At 39.3% G+C, this 19,925-nt stretch overlaps 2 protein-coding genes and 1 long non-coding RNA gene across 4 annotated transcripts in view; 2 read left to right on the plus strand and 1 right to left on the minus strand.

Annotated features, from left to right (window-relative positions):
- Positions 1 to 10,106, plus strand: part of LOC116300053 (NFX1-type zinc finger-containing protein 1) — a 25,805-nt gene extending 15,699 nt beyond the window's left edge. For both annotated transcript variants that reach the window (XM_031708815.2, XM_031708816.2), the window contains 8 exons: positions 88 to 176; positions 1,315 to 2,817; positions 3,502 to 3,733; positions 4,721 to 6,683; positions 7,149 to 8,390; positions 8,496 to 8,685; positions 8,938 to 9,082; positions 9,704 to 10,106. In XM_031708815.2, the coding sequence (XP_031564675.2) occupies positions 110 to 176; positions 1,315 to 2,817; positions 3,502 to 3,733; positions 4,721 to 6,683; positions 7,149 to 8,390; positions 8,496 to 8,685; positions 8,938 to 9,047 (5,307 nt within the window). In that variant the 5' untranslated portion in view covers positions 88 to 109 and the 3' untranslated portion in view covers positions 9,048 to 9,082; positions 9,704 to 10,106. The remainder of the gene's footprint in view (positions 1 to 87; positions 177 to 1,314; positions 2,818 to 3,501; positions 3,734 to 4,720; positions 6,684 to 7,148; positions 8,391 to 8,495; positions 8,686 to 8,937; positions 9,083 to 9,703) is intronic.
- On the minus strand, positions 10,095 to 16,697 carry LOC116300054 (uncharacterized). The gene is made up of 5 exons (XM_031708817.2): positions 16,560 to 16,697; positions 13,515 to 13,545; positions 12,068 to 12,211; positions 11,186 to 11,440; positions 10,095 to 10,849 (listed from the first exon to the last, which is right to left on the minus strand). Exons 1-5 carry the CDS (start codon positions 16,560 to 16,562, stop codon positions 10,815 to 10,817), a joined length of 468 nt encoding a protein of 155 aa, XP_031564677.1. The 5' UTR covers positions 16,563 to 16,697; the 3' UTR covers positions 10,095 to 10,814.
- Positions 16,698 to 17,880: 1,183 nt separating this feature from the next.
- Positions 17,881 to 19,025, plus strand: LOC116300066 (uncharacterized). Its single transcript, XR_004197550.1, has 2 exons — positions 17,881 to 17,964; positions 18,568 to 19,025. It is a non-coding gene; the product is annotated as an uncharacterized LOC116300066 (long non-coding RNA).
- The last annotated feature ends 900 nt before the right edge of the window (positions 19,026 to 19,925 follow it).

The following is a 19,925-nucleotide window of genomic DNA, read 5'->3' on the forward strand; positions in this document are numbered from 1 at the left end:
TTTTAGGATTACCCTGACAACTACACCATGCTACATGATGTTTTGTGTCTGGCTTGTTTAATCAGATGTATTTTCTTCATATTCTAGGGATTTAGAGGAATTAACTGCTATGAATCGTGGAAGAAGAGGATGGGGATCTGCTAAAGCAGGGTCTAACTATAGATCAGGCTATAGAGGTAAGTGCTTATACTTTTAAATATGGCCTTAGCTCATAGAGAAAATATTGTATCCGGTGTTCGTAAAAGCCATTTTTCATAAGATTGAGATGCTGTCTCTGAGCATTTTGGTCTCTCTTTGCCATACAATTCTTTTTTAACCTTTTTTTCTTCTGTTTATCGTTATAACTTTGCTTTCTGTTGTTACTTTGTCCACACTAGTGATTGTTATAAATGTTTCCATCATTTTTTCATGTATGTGATTAAACTAAAATGAGACAGTTTGAATGAAAACTAAAATGTAAATAAATAAGGTTTAATACTTTTTTCATCAAAAATTGATTATCGGTGAATATTTACCAAGCCGCGAGTCTTTTTAACATTATTTCCGCTCATGCAAACTTTGGGTAAACTCATAATCACTGCTTGAGTGTGATTAATTGTTAAAGAATCACTAGTTGCTCGACCAATCACAGCGTGCAAAATTTTATCCTGAGCCTTTGTAACTTGAAGAAGCAATGCTCAAATGAAATAAATATTTTGCCATTTAACTATTCACTTCATGTAGAATCAATACTGAAAGTATTGTCTCAGACTTTAGGTTAGAGTAAAGACATGAAATAAAAAATATTATCATATGACCCGTATCTGCCCGGGCGCGCGCTCTTAAAAGAACCTTCGGGAAAATGGCGTGAGCAGGGCCGTACGAATCCGTACGACCCTGCTCGAAACCTGCGACCGTATTGACATAATTTGCAACTTTTAAAATACGTTTGGTCGGGCCGTACGGGAAAATATTTGGCTCTCGGTAATTCATCATCACCTCGAGTCAAATATTTTCCCGTACGGCCCTCCAACTCAGTCAATAAGTACACATTAGTTAACGTGTAATAGTCAAATAGAAACTAAAAGAAGACCTTGGAATTAGAGTCTACTAATGTGTATAGTGGAGTACGTAGGAATGCAGCTCAATTTGATTGACATAACAATATATATATATATAGGTTTCCAATTCTCAGGAGATTGAAATTCTTTTGTTTTGTGCTCCAAATTGAGCTTCTTTGACGTCACATATAAAGGGTCTACTAGTCTAATATCTATTCTATTGGCTTAGTAAATTTACTTTAATGATTTTGATTCTATGTTTTATGGTGTATAGGGCAAGGACGTGGTCGTGGTAACTACTCTCATTATCAAGAAGAGTCAGCGGAGCGACCCCCTCATGGGAGAGGTGGTACTGGTGCAAGATCCGGTCGGCGAGGTCCTATCCTAGGATACAAGCGCCTTGAAAGCCTAAAGTCAAAGACTCCTGATGAAGTAGTTGACGATCTACTAAACTGCAAGGATAGTTTTAACGACTTGATTTTCTCTGAAGAGATAAAAAGTGACTGGATACCACTGCTCATACACGTGATCGCAAATGCCTCCAAGTCACTTATGAAAGAAAATGCCAACGAGCTGTTATTCCTTCTTAAAGAATCTAAATTCTTAAGCAAGCATCTTAAAGAGTACATTCTGGAGCTGCAATTTGAGGCTGAGGATTTCGATGAAGATGACCTGAAGAGCTTACTTCAGAGCTTGACTTGTTTCTTCAGGGTGTGGCTCAGTAGATTTCCAGGGTCTGGCCAGAAACTCCCGCTTGACGAGTTCCGTGGATGTTTGAATAAATTGGACTGTGATGTTCTTGAGCTTCAAGATGAAGTAGATGGCTTACTAGATATCAGGGATCAAGAGTTGAGAAGCCGGACAGAACAGAAGAAGAAGAAGAAAGCTTTCGTGAAGGGATGTAGTGTTCAAGCAAAGCCAGAAGTTGAAGGTACCCCACCTGATGATTTCCACGAGTTGTCTGTTGAACCAAGAAGTGAGGAAATAAATTCCAGTGAGCTTCCCTTTTTGCGCAGGATCCGAACAGGTGAAAATGAAACGTACGATGATCTAGATCATTACCTTGATGTACAATTCAGGCTGTTAAGAGAAGACTTCGTTGGGCCATTACGGGAAGGCATACGAGAAATCAAGAGCGGTGTTTCAAAGGAAGAACGATCCTATGACCTCTCCATGTACGAAGACGTGAAAATCATTGGGCCTGGTTTCTCGAGTTCAGGTTTAATCCATAGAATTTATTTTCGTCCGTTTGTGAAGAGGAAGGATTTCTGGCAGCACTCAAAGAGGGTGTTATTTGGCTCGTTTCTGTGTCTGTCCAAAGATAACTTCAAGACAATGACTTTTGCCACTGTGGCAGATCGCAAGCCGGAGGAGCTTGCCAAGGGATTTCTAGACGTCCGCTTTATTGATGGAGTAGAACCAGCGGTCAAGAGTAATGAGAAAATTGTCATGGTGGAATCTCCCGCCTATTTCGAGTCTTACCGCCATGTCCTCCAAAGACTTAAAGAGATCAAACCAGATCAATTCCCATTCCAGGAATACCTTGTAAGTTGCTCTCCCGACGTTAAAAGACCAGCTTATTTGACAGATCTGAAAGTACGGTGCGACCTTACTGAGGCCCTAAGTACTGGACAAGGGGTGAATGCGAATGTTGAAGTGCTGAACCCACAGGGATGGCCGAGTGAAGATGTGGTGAAGCTGAATCGTTCACAGTATGAAGCACTGAAGGCAGCGTTAACGAAGGAGTTTGTAGTGATTCAAGGACCTCCAGGAACCGGTAAGAAACAAGATTAGTTACATTTGCATAGATATTGTATCAGTTTTAGAGTGGTTTTTGTACGGGTAGGAAACGTATGATACTTACTTACATGTACACGGTACGACATACCGTAACATTGAAATGGCTTCCTAGAGCGGTTCCTTTATGAGTGGCAAACATACAGTACTGACTTACACGTACACGGTACGACAGTGCCGTAACATTGAAATGGCTTTCCATATTCTCCCAGTAATTCATCCAATCATAACCCATAGTTACGGCCCTTTGTCTATTTGTCGACTTACGAATTGATTAAGAAATGTCTATTCCCAATCTTTGATTGGTTCCAACAGTATTCCATTGTCACTTATTTATTACTGTCATGCGCAATAGCCATAAAAGTAAGAAACAAGTTTAAAGTAATTGCTCCTTACACTTATATACTTATTTCAGTAAATATTAGTCACCTGAAAAGCTGCAAAGCTGAGATCAGCTAGGATTATGAGTAGATAAAGTTTACATAATCCTAGCTTGATGGACTTGCACATCTTTTACTGGTTACAGTCTCACCTCTTCTGAGCAACTTCAAGCTGCAGGGTTGCAGCTGAAAGGTTTCCCATGATTGTCAGTGATCTCAGGTTTGTAGGTTTTTGGTGACTGACTTTATAGAAATAAGTACATAAACTTTCTTTGCATTCACAGGAAAGACATACGTGGGTCTGAAGATAGTCCGTGCTCTCATGGATAACCGAGCTGTGTGGAAACCAAAAGATCCTGCGAAATCTTCCTGCATGTTGATGGTGTGCTACACCAATCACGCCTTGGATCAGTTTCTAGAAGGCATCTTGGAATTCCAAGTGGACGGCGTGGTTAGAGTTGGTGGCAGAAGCAAAAGCGAGGTGCTCCAGAATCATAACCTACATGAGCTAACCAGGTACGGGGCACAAACATATATTACCACTGGCTACACTAACCACAGGAGCAGGCGTAGCTCAGTTGGTTAGTGCGCGGCCTTCAGAGCTAAAGGTCCATAGTTCGATCCTCAGGAACTACACGTCTGTTTCGACCTCTCTGTCCTGTGTAGCTTTAATTAGCTTCAAATACCCGTAAAAAGGAGCACTGATAGTAAGAGGGGGTAGAGGGCGCACCTTTGAGCGCATTAAACATGAGCCCTTGGCTCGGGAGATTTGGGCAACTACTCCCCGCGTTATAGAAGTAAAATAAATTACCTTTACCTTTTTCACCTTTCATTTATACTGGCTTCGTTGCTCACTCGCTTCGCTCCAGTAAAAAACTCAGTCCCCCGAGGTAAAAGAGGTCGACTTGGGGCAAGTCTATCCACTGGCTGTTAGTGCAAATCCCATCGAAGTCGGAGATTAATGTTCGCTATTTTTTTCTAAGTGTAATGCCCAGAATAACCTTCTTGATCATCATTGTTTGTTTGTTAGATATCACATATTGCGATGATTCAATTCCTATGCTTTTTTAGTTAGGAAATTTAGGCCAACGGCAGGCAAAAATACCATTAGATCTCTTTACCTTGGGTTTAATGTTTTCTCATTTCAGACCATGTGTCAAAGAACAAAGAAATGAAGAAATTGCATAAAATATTCGTTCCGAAATTGTATAAATGCGTTGCATTATATGAGGCTGTTTTGAAGGACGCTTTATCGGTCAGTTGGCATTTTTTGCATAAAGAAATAAAAGAAATTTGAAAATTTACACGACAATTATGATTCCCTATCACTTTTCACTACCAGCAAGCAAAAAATATGAGTCGCCATATAAGTAGGTATGAAAGTGTCCCCTAGAACATCCCATGATGCAACGCGTTCTGCAATTCCGGAAAGGCTAGTTGAATTTAGTTTAGATGCAACAATAGAATCAAAAATCTTAAATCCATTTTTCTTTCTACTTGAAGGTTATCTGAAGGTCAGCGCCGCGTGTATAGAGAAACAAAGGAGTCTCAAGAATATCTGGAAAAGTGTCTAAAAATCCTTGATGAAAGTCGTAGGCGAATTCTGACCGTGGGGGAGCTAGGAGACGCTATCGGGATAGGCCATAGGAAACAATTGAACTTGATAAGCTACGAGCTCAAACAGCAAGGGCTTTCCTCAGTCGAGGGCTGGCTTGGCCTCAAGAATATTGCCCCCGTTGTCCTTCAAGAGAAACGTGAAGAAATAGAATTCCCGATTGACGAGATGGAAGACCAAAACAACATCGAGGTAGATTACGATGCAGACATCATTCAGAGTCGGCGGCAAATTGGAGATGAGGTTCACTACTCAAAGCAGGCACCTCGAGGGAACAATAAGGGCGGGCCTCAGACGAAAAAGCGATATGCGGCCCTAAGTAAACAGGAACTGGAGATACTAAAAGGTACTCAATTAAAACCTATGCCCCAGAAAGATGCCATAAATATTTCTGATCTTCAGGGGTTAGACAAAAAACAGCGTTGGGCGCTGTATCTGTTCTGGCTCCGACTCTTTCGAAGCAACAAGCAGGAGGAGATCAAAAAGAAAGCTGAAGATTATGATCAGCAGTGCAAACGGCTCGCTGAAGTGAAAAGCTTTGAAGAACACAAAGTACTATCTCAAGCCACAGTCATCGGGATGACAACCACTGGTGCTGCAAAGTACAGCAGGCTTCTTGAACAAATCAAACCGCGCATTGTCGTAGTAGAGGAAGCCGCTGAAGTACTCGAGGCGCACATCATCACTTCCTTGACACAGGAAACCCAACACCTTATTCTGATTGGGGACCACAAACAACTGAGACCAAATCCAACTTGTTACAACTTGTCGCAGAGATATAACCTGGATGTTTCTTTATTTGAAAGGATGGTGAAAGGAGGGATGCAGTGTGAATCTTTAGACATCCAGCATCGTATGCGACCAGAAATTTCAAGGGTCTTGAAGCATATATACGAGAAACTTGAAGATCATCCAAAAGTATGTGAATACAAGAACGTCCCAGGAGTAAAATACAATATGTACTTTATCAACCATAACGTTATGGAAGACAACAATGAATATGACCAAAAACTCAAAAGCTACTCAAACAAGCATGAAGCAACCTACATGGTGGCCCTGTGTGAATACTTCCTTAACCAAGGCTACCGACCAGAGGAAATCACCCTCCTGACTATGTACACAGGCCAGCTGCTTGTCTTACGAAAACTCATGCCAAAAGAACGCTTCCAAGGCGTGAGAGTAACAGCTGTGGACAACTTCCAAGGAGAAGAGAACAAGATTATCTTGCTCTCTCTTGTGAGAAGCAACGCCAAGAAGAAAATCGGCTTCCTAGGAATTGAAAACCGTGTGTGTGTGGCGCTGTCCAGAGCCCAAGAAGGATTTTTCTGCATCGGGAACTTCACTATGTTGGCTGAAAAAAGTGGGCTTTGGAAAAAGATAGTTGAAGATATGAAAAAATGGGAAGCAATTGGAAGTGGGATTGAACTCGTCTGCATGAACCATCCAGAGAAGAGGATTTGTGCCAAAACTGCAGGAGACTTTATTAACGTACCCGAGGGTGGATGCTTGGAGCCATGTTCGTATCGTTTGAAGTGTGGACATGAGTGCCTTAGGGTTTGCCATCCAGTAGATCCCGACCACGAACAGTATAAATGCAGAAAGAAATGTCTAGCTCTGCTTTGCAGTGAACACGACACTCGGTGCAATAGCGAGTGCCACTTTGGTACCCCATGCAAAGGGTGCGAGGTTAAAGTCGTAAAAGTGATCCCTAAATGCGGACATGAGGTATCTGTACCCTGTGGGGTACCTCCTGAGGCGTTCCAGTGCCAAGAACAGTGTCGTACTCGATTTGGGTGCAGACACATTTGTCCAAAGAAGTGTTTTGAGCAGTGCGACCCCAGTAATTGTAAGGTAAAAAACTTAACATATTCTATTGTGCATGCAGGGTGTACAACCAATTAACAACGCTATTCTAATCATAGCTGTAAATATGCGTTACTCAGGAAAATTGAAAGTTTAATCTGCTACTGACTTAGTTCTGTCGTAGCAACAACTAATCTGAGGAAGCTAACGACCTCAATAATTTTATTTACTTTTATCTAATCTTTGGCTGTTAGCCTTTCTGTCTGTTTTAATGAGTTCGTTTGCTCGTCTGTTTGACTGTCTATCTGTCTGTCTGTTAGCTGCTGGTTGTTTTGCCTGTCTCTCTGTCTGCTTGCTTAACTGTCTGTCTGTCTATCTGTCTGTCTGCTTGCTTACCTGTTTGTCTGTCTGTCTGTCTGTTAGCTGGTTGGTTCGCCTGCCTTCCTGTGGTATCTGCTTATCTATTTTTATTGAATCAAGAATGACTTTCATGTTTAAATTTTCTACTTTTAGGTTCAAATCTCAAAAGAATTGAATTGTGGGCATGTCGCAACAGGGAATTGTTCAGAGATCCGCCAATCATCTTTCCAATGTCAAGAGCCTTGTAAAACCATCCTTGAGTGTGGTCATGCTTGTGGTGGGAGCTGTTCGTCCTGTAAACAAGGGCGTCTACACGTCACCTGCCAGGAGCCGTGTCAGCGCATACTGGTTTGCCAACACCGCTGTACAGAGCCCTGCTCCAAAGACTGCCCACCGTGCACCGAAAAGTGCGAGAATCGCTGCATCCACAGCAGATGCCCTTTAGAATGTCAAGACCCTTGCACACCCTGCAAGGAAATGTGCTCGTGGGAATGCCAAAGATCGTGCCGCAACAGATACAAGTGTAAAGGACTGTGTAGCGAGAAATGTACCCGGCCACGATGCGATACGCCATGTTTCAAACTGTTGTCATGCCAACATCGGTGTATTGGACTTTGTGGTGAGCCTTGCCCAAAGCTTTGCATAGTGTGCGACAACGAAGAGCTCACTGCTTTGTACTTTGGTGGCGAAGATCAGAAAGGCGCTAGATTTATTGAGCTCGTGGACTGCAAGCACGTTTTTGAAGTCAACGGGATGGATAACTGGATGAGTTATAATGATGATGAGGAGGAACAAGACCAGCCTATCCAACTCAAGTGCTGCCCCAAGTGCAAGACACCAATCAGGCGTACCTACCGATACGCCGACCTGGTTAAAGAAAAACTTCATAACATTGAACGAGTGAAAAAGAAAATTCTCCAAGAGGAAAGAAAGTTGGAGGAAGAAACGGAAAATCTATTGGACTTCTTAGACACACTGAGTGATACCTATCCAGAGATAAGAAGTCCGGCAAGAACTAAAGACCACGACATTGAAGAATTTGAAGATGAAGAAGAAAGAGAAGAAGATCTGGAAGCGGAAGATGAAGTAGAAGTGAATAGCACATCAATTTGGGATACTTTTAAGTGTTGGCTCGAACAACGTCGAACGCTGACTGAGCTTAACACTATGCAGAACCAGTTGCTGCTTTTGGAAATTATCTGCGAACTAAAAGCAAAAATTGAGAAAGACTTTGAGCTGGAAGACGTCGAGAGTGAATTGAACGTTCTCCTAGGAAAGGTTGTCTCTACCATTCACATTCCACATCAACAGATCAAGGATGTTCGAGACGAGGTAGCACGCATTGGACTGGAGTTGAAGTTACGACATCTCAAGTGCAAAATGAAAGATTCCATGGTAAATGAACTGAAATATATATTCTTAAATATCGTAATAAACTGTTAATATTCAAAGTAAAACATGTTGTCTTTGTATCATAACATTTCTACCATTCGTCTTTAGACCCTTTTGAATGACATAGACAAAGTAACTCTACAACGAGTCGAAAAACAACTTACAAATGGAGCACGACTTCGAGAAAGGGAAGCCAAAGACATAGATGAGGCTCTTATGAGCATCAGTGCTAGGTATGGTGTACGATCACTGACACGTGAGGAATGGCCCGTGACTCCAAGCATGGGACTATCTACGGGTATGTGTATGACCGGAAACTTACTCACTACCTTTTTCTTTGATCTGATTGGTCAAATGCTTTGTTTTGTGCAATTTAATTGGCTCTTCAAAACGGTGCGATTTATAACTCAAAATGTTGGAGCCAATACGATTGCAGTATTTGCTAGTGAATTTCAATATGGATATAATTTGAGTCTAAAATTATACTAATCTAAGATGCAATCCATGTCAATTATCGGCATCGATTTTAAGTCATATTTTTACGTTGTAGGTCATTGGTACAAATGCCCTAACGGCCACATCAATAATCAGGTTCAATACGCAGGATCAAACCAAGAAAACAAGTGTCCAGATTGTATTGCAGATGATGATGAATGGTAGATAGAGATAACACGAAAACAGGTCTATGAAATCAGGTAATTTTCTTCTCGCGCCTGAAGTCATTTTGACATCGACTGCTCGGTATTCTACGATTAAACGGGTTTTTGCTAATATCTTATGTGCGACGCAAATCAACTATGATAAATCCTACTTTACCAGTTGATAGGAATCCTACTTGTAATAATGTTTTTAAAAAAGTGTAATAAATTGTAAATCACTCACCAATCCAGTGTTATGTGAAGCACGGTTGAGTTCAGAATGAAACTACGATCCAACCGTTTTATGAATTTGCGAATAACAAATAACGTATGCAAACTCAGAACTTTTGAAGGTAAACAAGCGCGCGCGAGCTAAGAAAACGGCCAAACGTTTGCCAAACGTACCTTCTACGTGCATACGCGCGCGCTGATCAGTTATCATTATTCCGCGCGCTCGAGCTCAAGAGTTCAAAAACATTGTATCACCTCGCGCGCGCGCCGGCTCTAGACATCAAAAAGATCGAACGCGGAACTCTCTTGGTACCCTATTGTACGAATAACTTTTTTATTTTATCTTTTTGACAAAAGTGTCCGTGTGTTTATTTTTTCGTATTCAAGGCATGTTTAATTTCATGTGCGGTCGTGTCACTAATTAGTGTAACCCCTTTTCTTTATAAGGATGGATGCTGCAAGGTCGCAAGGACTAGATAGTATCAAGCAGTACTGCATGAAGATTAAACAGCGGATCCTTGATGTCGTGTAGAACTACGTAGGTATAGAACTAATCATGACCATGTGAACCAAGATGTCACATGATGGCACTATAAAACTAGTTTGAAATGCGTTGTGTATCGAAACACCACAGGGTGCCCATGCTTGGTTTTTGTGCCGGTACAGTAAAACACTGAAATGGCTTCTAAGTGTTTTCGTGTAATACATCCAATCAATTAGGGTTGTGAATATGGTGCTATTCAAATGTAATCAATGCTGAAAACATCATTCTTTCAAAGAATGTTTTTAAGATTGCCTCTGACTAGGATGTTTTTGCACTTTTAAGAATAATACAAAATTTAAATGTTAACATTGAAGCATTTATTTTATCCTGTGACTGTATTCCTTTGGGTGGGTTATCGTTGTCATATGAATGAGGGTGCGCTCCAGATAACCGCAACGCTGTGTCTTCCAAGTCTTTCGATACCTACAGCTGAGATATAGTTAATTTAATACAAACATTTTCTCATACATTTTCTATCATTTGAGGCTGGATCTAACGTGGTCATGGTTGGATCCAGTCCAAAATAAGAGGAAACGTATGGGAAATTTTGAAGCTTAATTACCCAATATCTCAACTTCTAAAGCTCGCAACAGCCTTAAAGTTGGCAGAAATGTAGGCAATGGTGTGTTCTCTTCAAATATGAACATTTCAAAACTGAATTGCAAGATTTGGAATTTGATGATATCTTACTTTGGTATTGATTCTGTACAAGTTAACACATTTCCTGTCTGATGAATAGTTCAACCAAACTTGGTACTGGTGCCCGAGCACCCAGCTTAATTGCATAAACTACATGCAATCCATCATGGATTATCCCTTGGAATATAATATTTTCTACAAACCACATACATGGATTTAAATAACACGATTTGTTTAGTAAATTAAATGGATTGATTTTGACAATTGAAATAATGACTAAAAGCGTAGGTTACATTCATTGGTTGGGTCCAGTTTCTTCTTTTCCCTTTGCGGGCAGGCGCTACCGAGAGAAACTGGACTCTTGCATGGGTCTGTCTAATCACTTGATGCTTTGAGAACCCTTTCAAATTCTGTAAAAAAATTAGAAATATTCTAGGTCAGTTAATTTACAGTAATGCGATATGCATGGGCCTTTGTTGGAGTTAAACAAGCCAGAGACATACTATATTCTTTGTTTCACGATAAAAGGTATCGCCGCCATGTTGGATGAATTTAACAAAAGATCTTGTAGAAGTCTCTTGTTTAATCATCCAACATGGCCGCCGTTTCTTTGACTTTTAAATATCTTGGGAATAATTACAAACAATCAATAATGCATAGAAATGGTGGTGTATGTGGCGTTCTTCATCTCGGAAAACACTTCCGATTCATTTCCGTCATGCGCAGGAAGATTCCTCAAAACTCACCTTCAAAACTAATCTTTCCATCATTATTTGTATCAGCTGCTTTGATCATACTTTTAACTTGTTTCTCTAAAGCCGCACCAGTAAGGTTGGAATAGAAGGCCTTGACGAGGCATTTCATTTCATCAGGACCAATGAAACCATCACCATTTCTATCAAAACTAGCAAAGTACGTTTTCATTTCTTCTGTGGGCATGGGGTTTCCAAGCTGACTAGCCATCATGTTAACGAACTCTTTGTATTCTACTTGACCATTGCCTATCGAGCATAATGGGATGATTTTTTTAGTTTGTGAATGTTTCGAGGATGTCCGAATGTCGCGCTCGGATGCTCGGTGACGTTATGGGATGTCTGAATGTCGTGCTCGGATGCTCGGTGATGTTATGGGATGTCTGAATGTCGTGCGCGGATGTTCGGTGATGTTATGGGATGTCCAAATGTCGTGCGCGGATGCTCGGTGTTGGTAAGGGGATGTCCGAATATCGTGCACGGATGCTCGGTGTTGGTAAGGGGATGTCCGAATATCGTGCACGGATGCTCGGTGTTGGTGAGGGGATGTCCGAATGTCGTGCGCGGATGCTCTGTGATGGTACAGGATGTCCGAATGCCGTGCGTGGATGCTCGGTGTAGGTGAGGGGATGTCCGAATGTCGTGCGCGGATGCTCTGTGATGGTACAGGATGTCCGAATGTCGTGCGCAGATGCTCGGTGTTGGTACGGGAATGTCCGAGTGTCATGCGCGAAGGTCGGCAATGGTACGGGGATGTTCGAGGGTCGTGCGCGGATGCTCTGTGATGGTACAGGGATGTGTAATGAAGATGCGGGGATATCTAATGGACGTTGCACAAATATTTATCTTTGTCGACAAAACTCTCTTTGGCCTTACCATTGACATCCACAGCGCGGATCATATCTTTCAGTTCACTTTCACTCACTGGCTGCCCTGCTTCGTTCATGGCGTTACCCAACTCCTCTGCACTGATGGCACCATCACCGTTCTTGTCAAATCTCTTGAAAGCTGCCTCTATTTCTAAATAATAATGATCGAATCGATAGCCACTTCTTTATGTAATATTTCAAAGCCGACCATGAAGACTGGACGGGATTTCAAGCAGCCGAGGACTGGAACTAATTGCAAGGACTTGAAATCCCTTCCAGTCCGATTTGGAGGCTTTGAAATGACTTCTCATACTCATTAATAATTCGGGAGGTTATTTGTTTAGGATTGAAAGACTCAAGGGACAGATATGTCTCTGAACTGAATTACTTTTGATCCAGTCCAAGGACTTGAACAAAATTAATTCAGTCCTTTCACCGGACTTTATCAGGTTTCTAGTAACACCATGTGACCCAAAAAATAGCCCATTGATTGGCTGGTTTACTCATGAACTATTAATGAGTATGAGAAGGATCTTTATCACACGGCGCCATGAGAATAAAAAAAACTTTGTTTAAACTCGCGTAACCTTGTTCTAAAACGCTTGAATACAGAAAAGTGGGCGAATCTATTTTTCCAGTCAACATGGCTGCCGAGTGAGAAACGTCCATAAAAAGTATGTATGGAAGTCGAGTTATACATTTCGCTCAATATTTTCTAGCGTTAATATAGAATGGCCTTGTCTTGATCCAGTGATAATGTTGGCTTCTGTACACAAGAGCCGTAGCCCTAAGTCCATTAAACTCTTTTTAAAAAACCTTAAATTTTCGATAATTTATTAATATGCTAAAACCACCTCTGGGCTGATCAAAATCAGGGCACGGCTGACTCACAGAGTGAATTGGAATTCAGGTTTTAGAGGAAGGAAAACGGGAAAACCCTCAAATATAATGAAGTCAGAACCCAAGACCTTTACTCTACCCTTGATGCCCTGAACTATTTTAAATTTCTTAATATTTGTCTTCTATCTATCTGCACTTTTATTCCTTCATAATTTTATTTACTTTTCTAAGAAGAGAAATTCCCTGCCCAGAGGAGCGATGGAAGGCGCATTCTGGAACTTCCAGAAAAGTCGTGATTAAAGCCGCGCTGAGAAAGCGCTCTAGTTTATCCGGTCTGAGTTGAAAATGTACTAAGTGCTTGTCGGAAAGCCACTAAAACGCCTTGTATTACTTGTCAATGTTTCATTTACTGATAACCGAATAATCCCAGTGTACATTAGGGAGAAAAAGGATGTCAAGTGATCGGTGATAAGAGGTTGATTGGATACCTACGAGGCAAGTTTGTCGGTTTTTTCTCAGCAAATTTGTTGCGGAAGAAAACGGGATTCATGGCAGAATGTACACAAACACAAATATTAAAGATATTATTCCGAGAAAGATAAACAAATGCTTACCTGCAAGTTGTTGTTGTGTTAGTTTGTCACCCTTGGAAAAAAAAGAAAAAAAAAAAGAAAAAAAATTGATACATCACTCCATCCATCCATCCATCCATCCATCCATTCCTATCTCTCCCTATGTCCTTCCATCCCACTCTTCGTTCCGTCGCATTCCTCCATTTTCCAATTTCCTCTCATTCAACAAACTATATCTATAACTCTATTTATCCCTTTCCTTAGTTATTTATTACATTTCATAAATAGCTTTTTTTCTTTTCCTTTTTCTCTTTACAATATACAAGGAGCTATGTAAGTAGGGGAAAATGAAGGATGGTAAGGAAAAGGATATAGGCGAAAAAGAAAGAAAAAAGAAAAATTCCAAAAGTTATAAATGAAATATTTAACTGGAGGGCGCAGCCGCTGTGAGGCGCTTTCGGTACCAGTTAGCTGATAACCCAAATATCCTGCAAATGACGGCTCTGTTTGTTAAATGAAGACGTGCACTAGTATTTGATTGACTTAATGCATTTAACATGGCAAATAGTGATTAACGTTACAATTGCTGTCTCGCGCACCTGCCCGAACCCAGAAGGAATGAATGGATGGATGCATGAATATGAATGATCAGGAATGGGAAAAAATGAAAGAAAGAAAAGAGGATGAAAGCGAAAATGAAATAAAGATTGGAAAAGAGTAATGAGTGAAACTTAGGCCGGTTATTAAAAAACAATTCGTGCTTAGAGACAATGCTACATTATACATATGCGAGGATACACAGAAAACAAAACATGGATTATAATGGATTATATAGTTTTTTCTTAGAATGCGAAAAAAAACCCCAAAAGAAACGAAGAAAATGTAAACGGTAATCACAAGAAAACAAGACTTTTTTGACAAGAAAACACACTTTTGCTCATTTAGGGTGTTTAATATAGCGTTTTACTCAAGCTGTGATATTATTGCTATAAGCATTTTCTATGTGATAAATCCACAAAATATCAATAAAGCATGTTTTTTTGGCAGTCTATGGATATTGGTTACACAAACACTTGACGTCTTGGGGGAAAAACGTCCAAAAACCACTTCAAAATGACTAACGAACGAAAAACCAAGCTAAAAGCCAGACGATGGACGATAAAAAGGGAAACAATTTCATTAATATTTAAAAAAATCATTATTCTGAATTAAGGTACGACTTATTTAACACCATGCACTATCGTCAGCTGTGTTTTTTCAAGGGGACAAGAAAAATTTTTTTTTAACGAAAGACTCCAAATTTATTCAACAATGCTTTGTTTACAAAATAAGCTTTTACTTTGTTTAGTTGCGAGGAAAAGAATTGTGCTTTTGCAATTAAAACGTTTCATTCTTCCTTGCTTTTCTAATTTTGTTTTGTTTTTAATTTAAGGTTTGTATTAGTAGATCACCTTTAGTAAAACAAACATCTACGAGAAAAGGTCATCGATATTAGCAGCTAAAAAAATAATTTGGGAAAAAAATTTGAATCATTTTTTAAAACGTTTTGCCTTATTCATATATAATCTAATGATAAATATGGATGGCGACGATACAAAATTTTTAAATTAATTTTTTTCGTAACTCTTAATAGAGATACAGCGATATATCCTCAGTATAATGTGTAAATAAGCTGCTGGAATAAACTACTTGTGATCCGCTGAAATTGAAATTTTAGAAGCGGTGAATACACTTTTTATCTCATATTTATAATGGCTTTTAGAACAAAAAAAACACGAAAGAATGTCACAAAGAATTAATGTGTACCGCTATAACGCGCACTTGAGAAACGTTTTTTTGTTTTTTTGCTTTTTGTTTTTTTGGGGGGCGAGGAATTGAAAGTTAAAGTATACGAAATTAGGAAAAAAATTCGGAAATACTCTCTGATATGCCGCAAACGTTTAGACTACATGATTGTCGGCGAGTGGATATTTCCCAAGTTCTCTCTTTTATTATATGATGAATGTAATTAGAATCTTTTAAAAAAATATCCGCTTTAAGCTACTATAGTCCGTCTACTTAGAGTATAATTATCAGTAGATTGAACAACTTTTTGGCAATTTGTTACCTGAAATATAAATGCTTCGAATATACCACAATACAACATGCATTTGTATGAAAATCGAATTGTCAAATTCTTGCGTTTTTGAAATGGAGATTATTACTGATATTTTTTCAGCTGCGTGGTTGTCAATTTCAAATTATCGAACTATTTAATATAAAACACGAAAATTAGACAAAGGTTCAGTTTATTTTATATTGATGTATTCAACGAATGTAAATGAAGTTGAAAATATAGAGACAATGGAATAATTAATTATATTGAATGGGGGGAAAATTCATTATTCGTTATTCATTTTCTGTTGTTCGATTATAATCCTAAGTTTTCTTTTCGAATGACGTGATTATTTTACTTGCCTTTTTCAAAAATAAACTTTTTTTTAATATCACGATACCAAACAAACTAAGTTTTGTCGATATTTGGATGGCTTTGTTTTTGACTGAAATGTCTTTTTTTTCCTATTGTTTTTTTCAGCTCTTCTTAATCCCTAGCAACTTCTAACTAGCTCTACTTATATCTGAAGCATTTCCAACTTGAAATATTTTGTTTCGGTAAGAAAAAAAAAGAGACAATTCAGAACCCTTCGGGTTGTTCACATTGCCGCTTTCTATGACATGTTTGTACTGAGATATTGCGGAAAAGAAATAGATTTAGCGATATATAGGAAAGAGTCCGTCATGCAGATGAAGATGGAAATGAGAATTCCCCGGGCAATTGAACTTCTGGCCAAATGAGAGCACTAAAAATTACTAGTCAAATCAAATAAAAGAGAATTCTTTTTCCATGCGTGAAAACAGTTACATTTTACTTTAGCCGACATTGAACATATTTGAAAGTTGGCTTCATTACTGACATACACTGACTCAGTGCGAGCGAGGACAGGATTTTATCGAGTGCCTTGGCCTTATACTTTCTAAATTAATAAACATCTTACAGAAAGATGGCACAAAAGCGGCAAGAGCGAGGGAAAAAAAGATGTTTCTTACCATTGTAGCGGCTTGGACTGATGACTATTCGAGTAAATTGTTGGATGGTATATTTTAGCTCTTTGCGGCAAATCCCAAGACAAGCGACCCACAGTATGTTCAACTACATTTGGATCTCTCGATTAAATACGATTTGCGCCATCTGACCGCTTGCTCATAGGCCCTTTCCACAGTTGCCATAGTAACGCTTTTATAACTGTCACTCGTCATCATCTTCTAATTTAATTTCTGCTTCTAAGAAACACCCATACAAAATTAAATAGCGCTACTTAATAAAATCTTTGAAATATTTATAAATTATCCCGAGCAAAATTGATCAGCATGTTTTGAAGTGCTTTGGAATAAAAAGATTTGGGAATTGTTTGATTATTTCTAAAGATGAAGGTAAAGATACAACTGGTGAACGTTTGATATTATTTTTTCAAGGAGTTAGTCCATCACAGCGATGAATATCTTTTATAGCATTGGAAATATTGAGTCTGAGATGATAGACTTCAAAGCGAGAAGTGTTTCGTTAATTGCCCCAAAATGGCACTTTTCCCAAAGTCATTTTCTCGATTCCCGCTATTTGACCATTCAAAACATGCATCAGGCCTTGCCTCCTTATGGCATGAATTACTGAGCGATTTGAAGAAACGGTTTGATAATTTATTGTATCTACTAGAAGCCGGTGTTTTTCGGTGTTTTTTCACATTCGAAATCTCAAACTTACATCGTTTTAACTCCCCCTGCTGGCCACAAATTTCCTTTCTATTAGGTCTTTTTTTCGTGAAGTGAAATTCATTTCAGAACAAAAGAAATTCAATTTGTTTGTTGGTTCATTTATGCTTCATTTTAATTGTACTTCAATTAGCTTTTCTTTAAGAAATTTAAGGATTTGCAAAACCTGACAAACAAGTATATACAGCTTGGTTAGTAAATTGAGCGCACATTTTGTTTCAAACTCGAACTGGCTGCGAAAACCTTAAAGCACGTATTCACTGATTACGTTACCGCGAATTGCACGAAAGGTTTTTGACCGTTAATGTTATGCGCCTAATTTGTTCTGCATGATGCATCTTTAAAAAGATTGGCTTAACATAACAAGGTGCGAAAATCGAAAAACATTCGCCTCATGCACTCAGCTTGCTTCCCGTTCTGTAAAATCTAGATGATTTAATCAAGTCCAGAAACTGCTATTTAGACCTCATGCGTTGATTTAACTTTCTCATTTAGATGCACGTACATGTCTCAATATTTTCCCAGCTCATTACGTTGCCATAGCAACCGTTCATTAACTGATGTCAATGTGAAAGTCAAACAATTTGAGATTGTCATTAAACGTCAAAGTCTTTAGCAAAAAGGCTATTGGAACAACGAATTGCGTTGATTAAGATTTTCTAAGTTATTTTTCTGCCTTGAAGAAGTAAGTCCTCTTATATACCTTATATACCATATGACTGATGTAACACTTGTGTACCATGCATGATTCATGGTATTACTAACTGTAAATATGCTTTACACACTTCTCAATTACTAGACTATCACAAGAATAGTGGGAATCTCATTCATGAACTCGCTTATCGAAAACTCGAAACATCTGCACAAGAGAATGGCATTGAAGCTAAGCAAAGTCTTTGTTGCTTGTCGAACTAAGCTTTTAATGAAATTGAATAGGCCGAAAACCGACGCGTACCTGTTCGCGGCATGTTTCCAAAACCTAACATGCTAAATTCCAATTTCAGGATCTGTGAGTTACCCGTTACTTCAGCCCAGAGGTTGTTTCAGGGTATGTGAGTTAGTCGTGCCCTGACTTTGAACCCACGAGAGGTTGCCCTACCCAGGTTTTAGATCTACCCAGGTTTTTTGCTGTTGTTGCATTTGGTTCTTCTCAGATTGGTAAAACATAAAAGGTGTGATGCAATAAATGACTTTGATAATCCCACGAGAGGTTGTCCTGACTATAGATCAACTCAGAGGTTGCCTTGACTTAGATCAACCCAGGTTGTTTTTTTGAATTTCTTCTCAGATTGGTAAAACATAAGGAAGGTGTGATGCATGCAATGGAGAAGTCATGCTGGTACTAATGGTATAACACACTTCAATACACCGAAAGTTTTCCCGCAGGATACAATGTGTTTCTGTAGCCGCGAGTGCAAAGCTTATCCTGTCACTCATCACTGCAACAGTCATGGTTCTTGCGGTAGACGTTATGTCTTATTCCAAAGGATTTTCCCATTAAGATCAGACAAATAAATGGAACAAGAGTTTAAATGTACTTAGTACTGATTGACATCTTTACATTAACAAAATAGGTTCATAGTCACTACTTTATAACTTTTGTATGACAAGCTAGTGACGGTAATTCAGAAGAAAAAAAGATATTTTGCCTGACGACGAGTCACAAGAACTTTCAGGTTTTTATGTGCGCTATGAACTATAGTTATACACTTGTCTGATCGAAACATAAAAAAGACCATAATGGAACATGATTTTACTGATCTTTATGGTGATAGTTATGAGAGGGAAGACATAGGAGCGAATGTAGTTTTTAGTTTCGGGTGGGGTGGGTGTGTCATCCAAATGGGAATCAAAGGTTATCTAGATTTCTATCAAGTTATAATGCCATTTAAATATAAATGACTGTGAAAAGCTCAGTGTCGTACGGATGCTAGTCTAGAATTTTTATTAGCTGATTCGATTTTTTTCGCGCACAATGTCTGGTGTATGCCTTGCCGTGCCATGATGGCATTCGCGCTTTTAACAGTCATACAACAGTTTTAACAGTCTCTCTTTGGGGTGGTCATTATACAGTAGCGTTGCTAGCTTTAACCCCCCGCACATTTAATCAAATGAAACTTAACGGACGAAAAATATATCCCGCAAGTGAGGAGGTGCCCTGTGTATTACATGGTAAGGCAGATTAGAAATACTGCTAGTATGTGGTATTCTTTTTATGGCCTCACTCCACGCCCGCGTTAAAGCATCATCCAACAAAAGACACCAAGACCAGACCTTTTGTCACATTCATCCAGAAAGGGCGGCAATATGTTGCTATCAATAGACGTCACTTCCGGTAATAGCTGCGTTTTTGAGGGCTTGTAGAATCTTGGAGGTTGTTTTGATCTCTTGTTTTCTGGTTTCATGTCGTAGAAACAGTCAAATGAAATAGTTTGAGGACTTATTTTGACAAGTTTTGACTTAACATCCGCTAGTTGCCCCTCAGTCAGCCGTTTGTTTGCCCCGCCCCAGTCAACTCCAAAAAAGTCACGTGATTGATAGTAAGCAATAAGACGTCCCCTCCACTCATTAATTTTCGGCGAGAATTTCCATATGGCTATTTTATTTTCTTTCTAGGTGAACTTAATACTAGGGCGCGCCTTCAAA

The sequence above is a fragment of the Actinia tenebrosa genome, unplaced genomic scaffold (genome assembly GCF_029948245.1).
Source record: "Actinia tenebrosa isolate PJP-AT-01 unplaced genomic scaffold, QUT_ActTen_1.0 PGA_scaffold2__45_contigs__length_23673736, whole genome shotgun sequence".
Lineage (NCBI taxonomy): Eukaryota > Metazoa > Cnidaria > Anthozoa > Actiniaria > Actiniidae > Actinia > Actinia tenebrosa.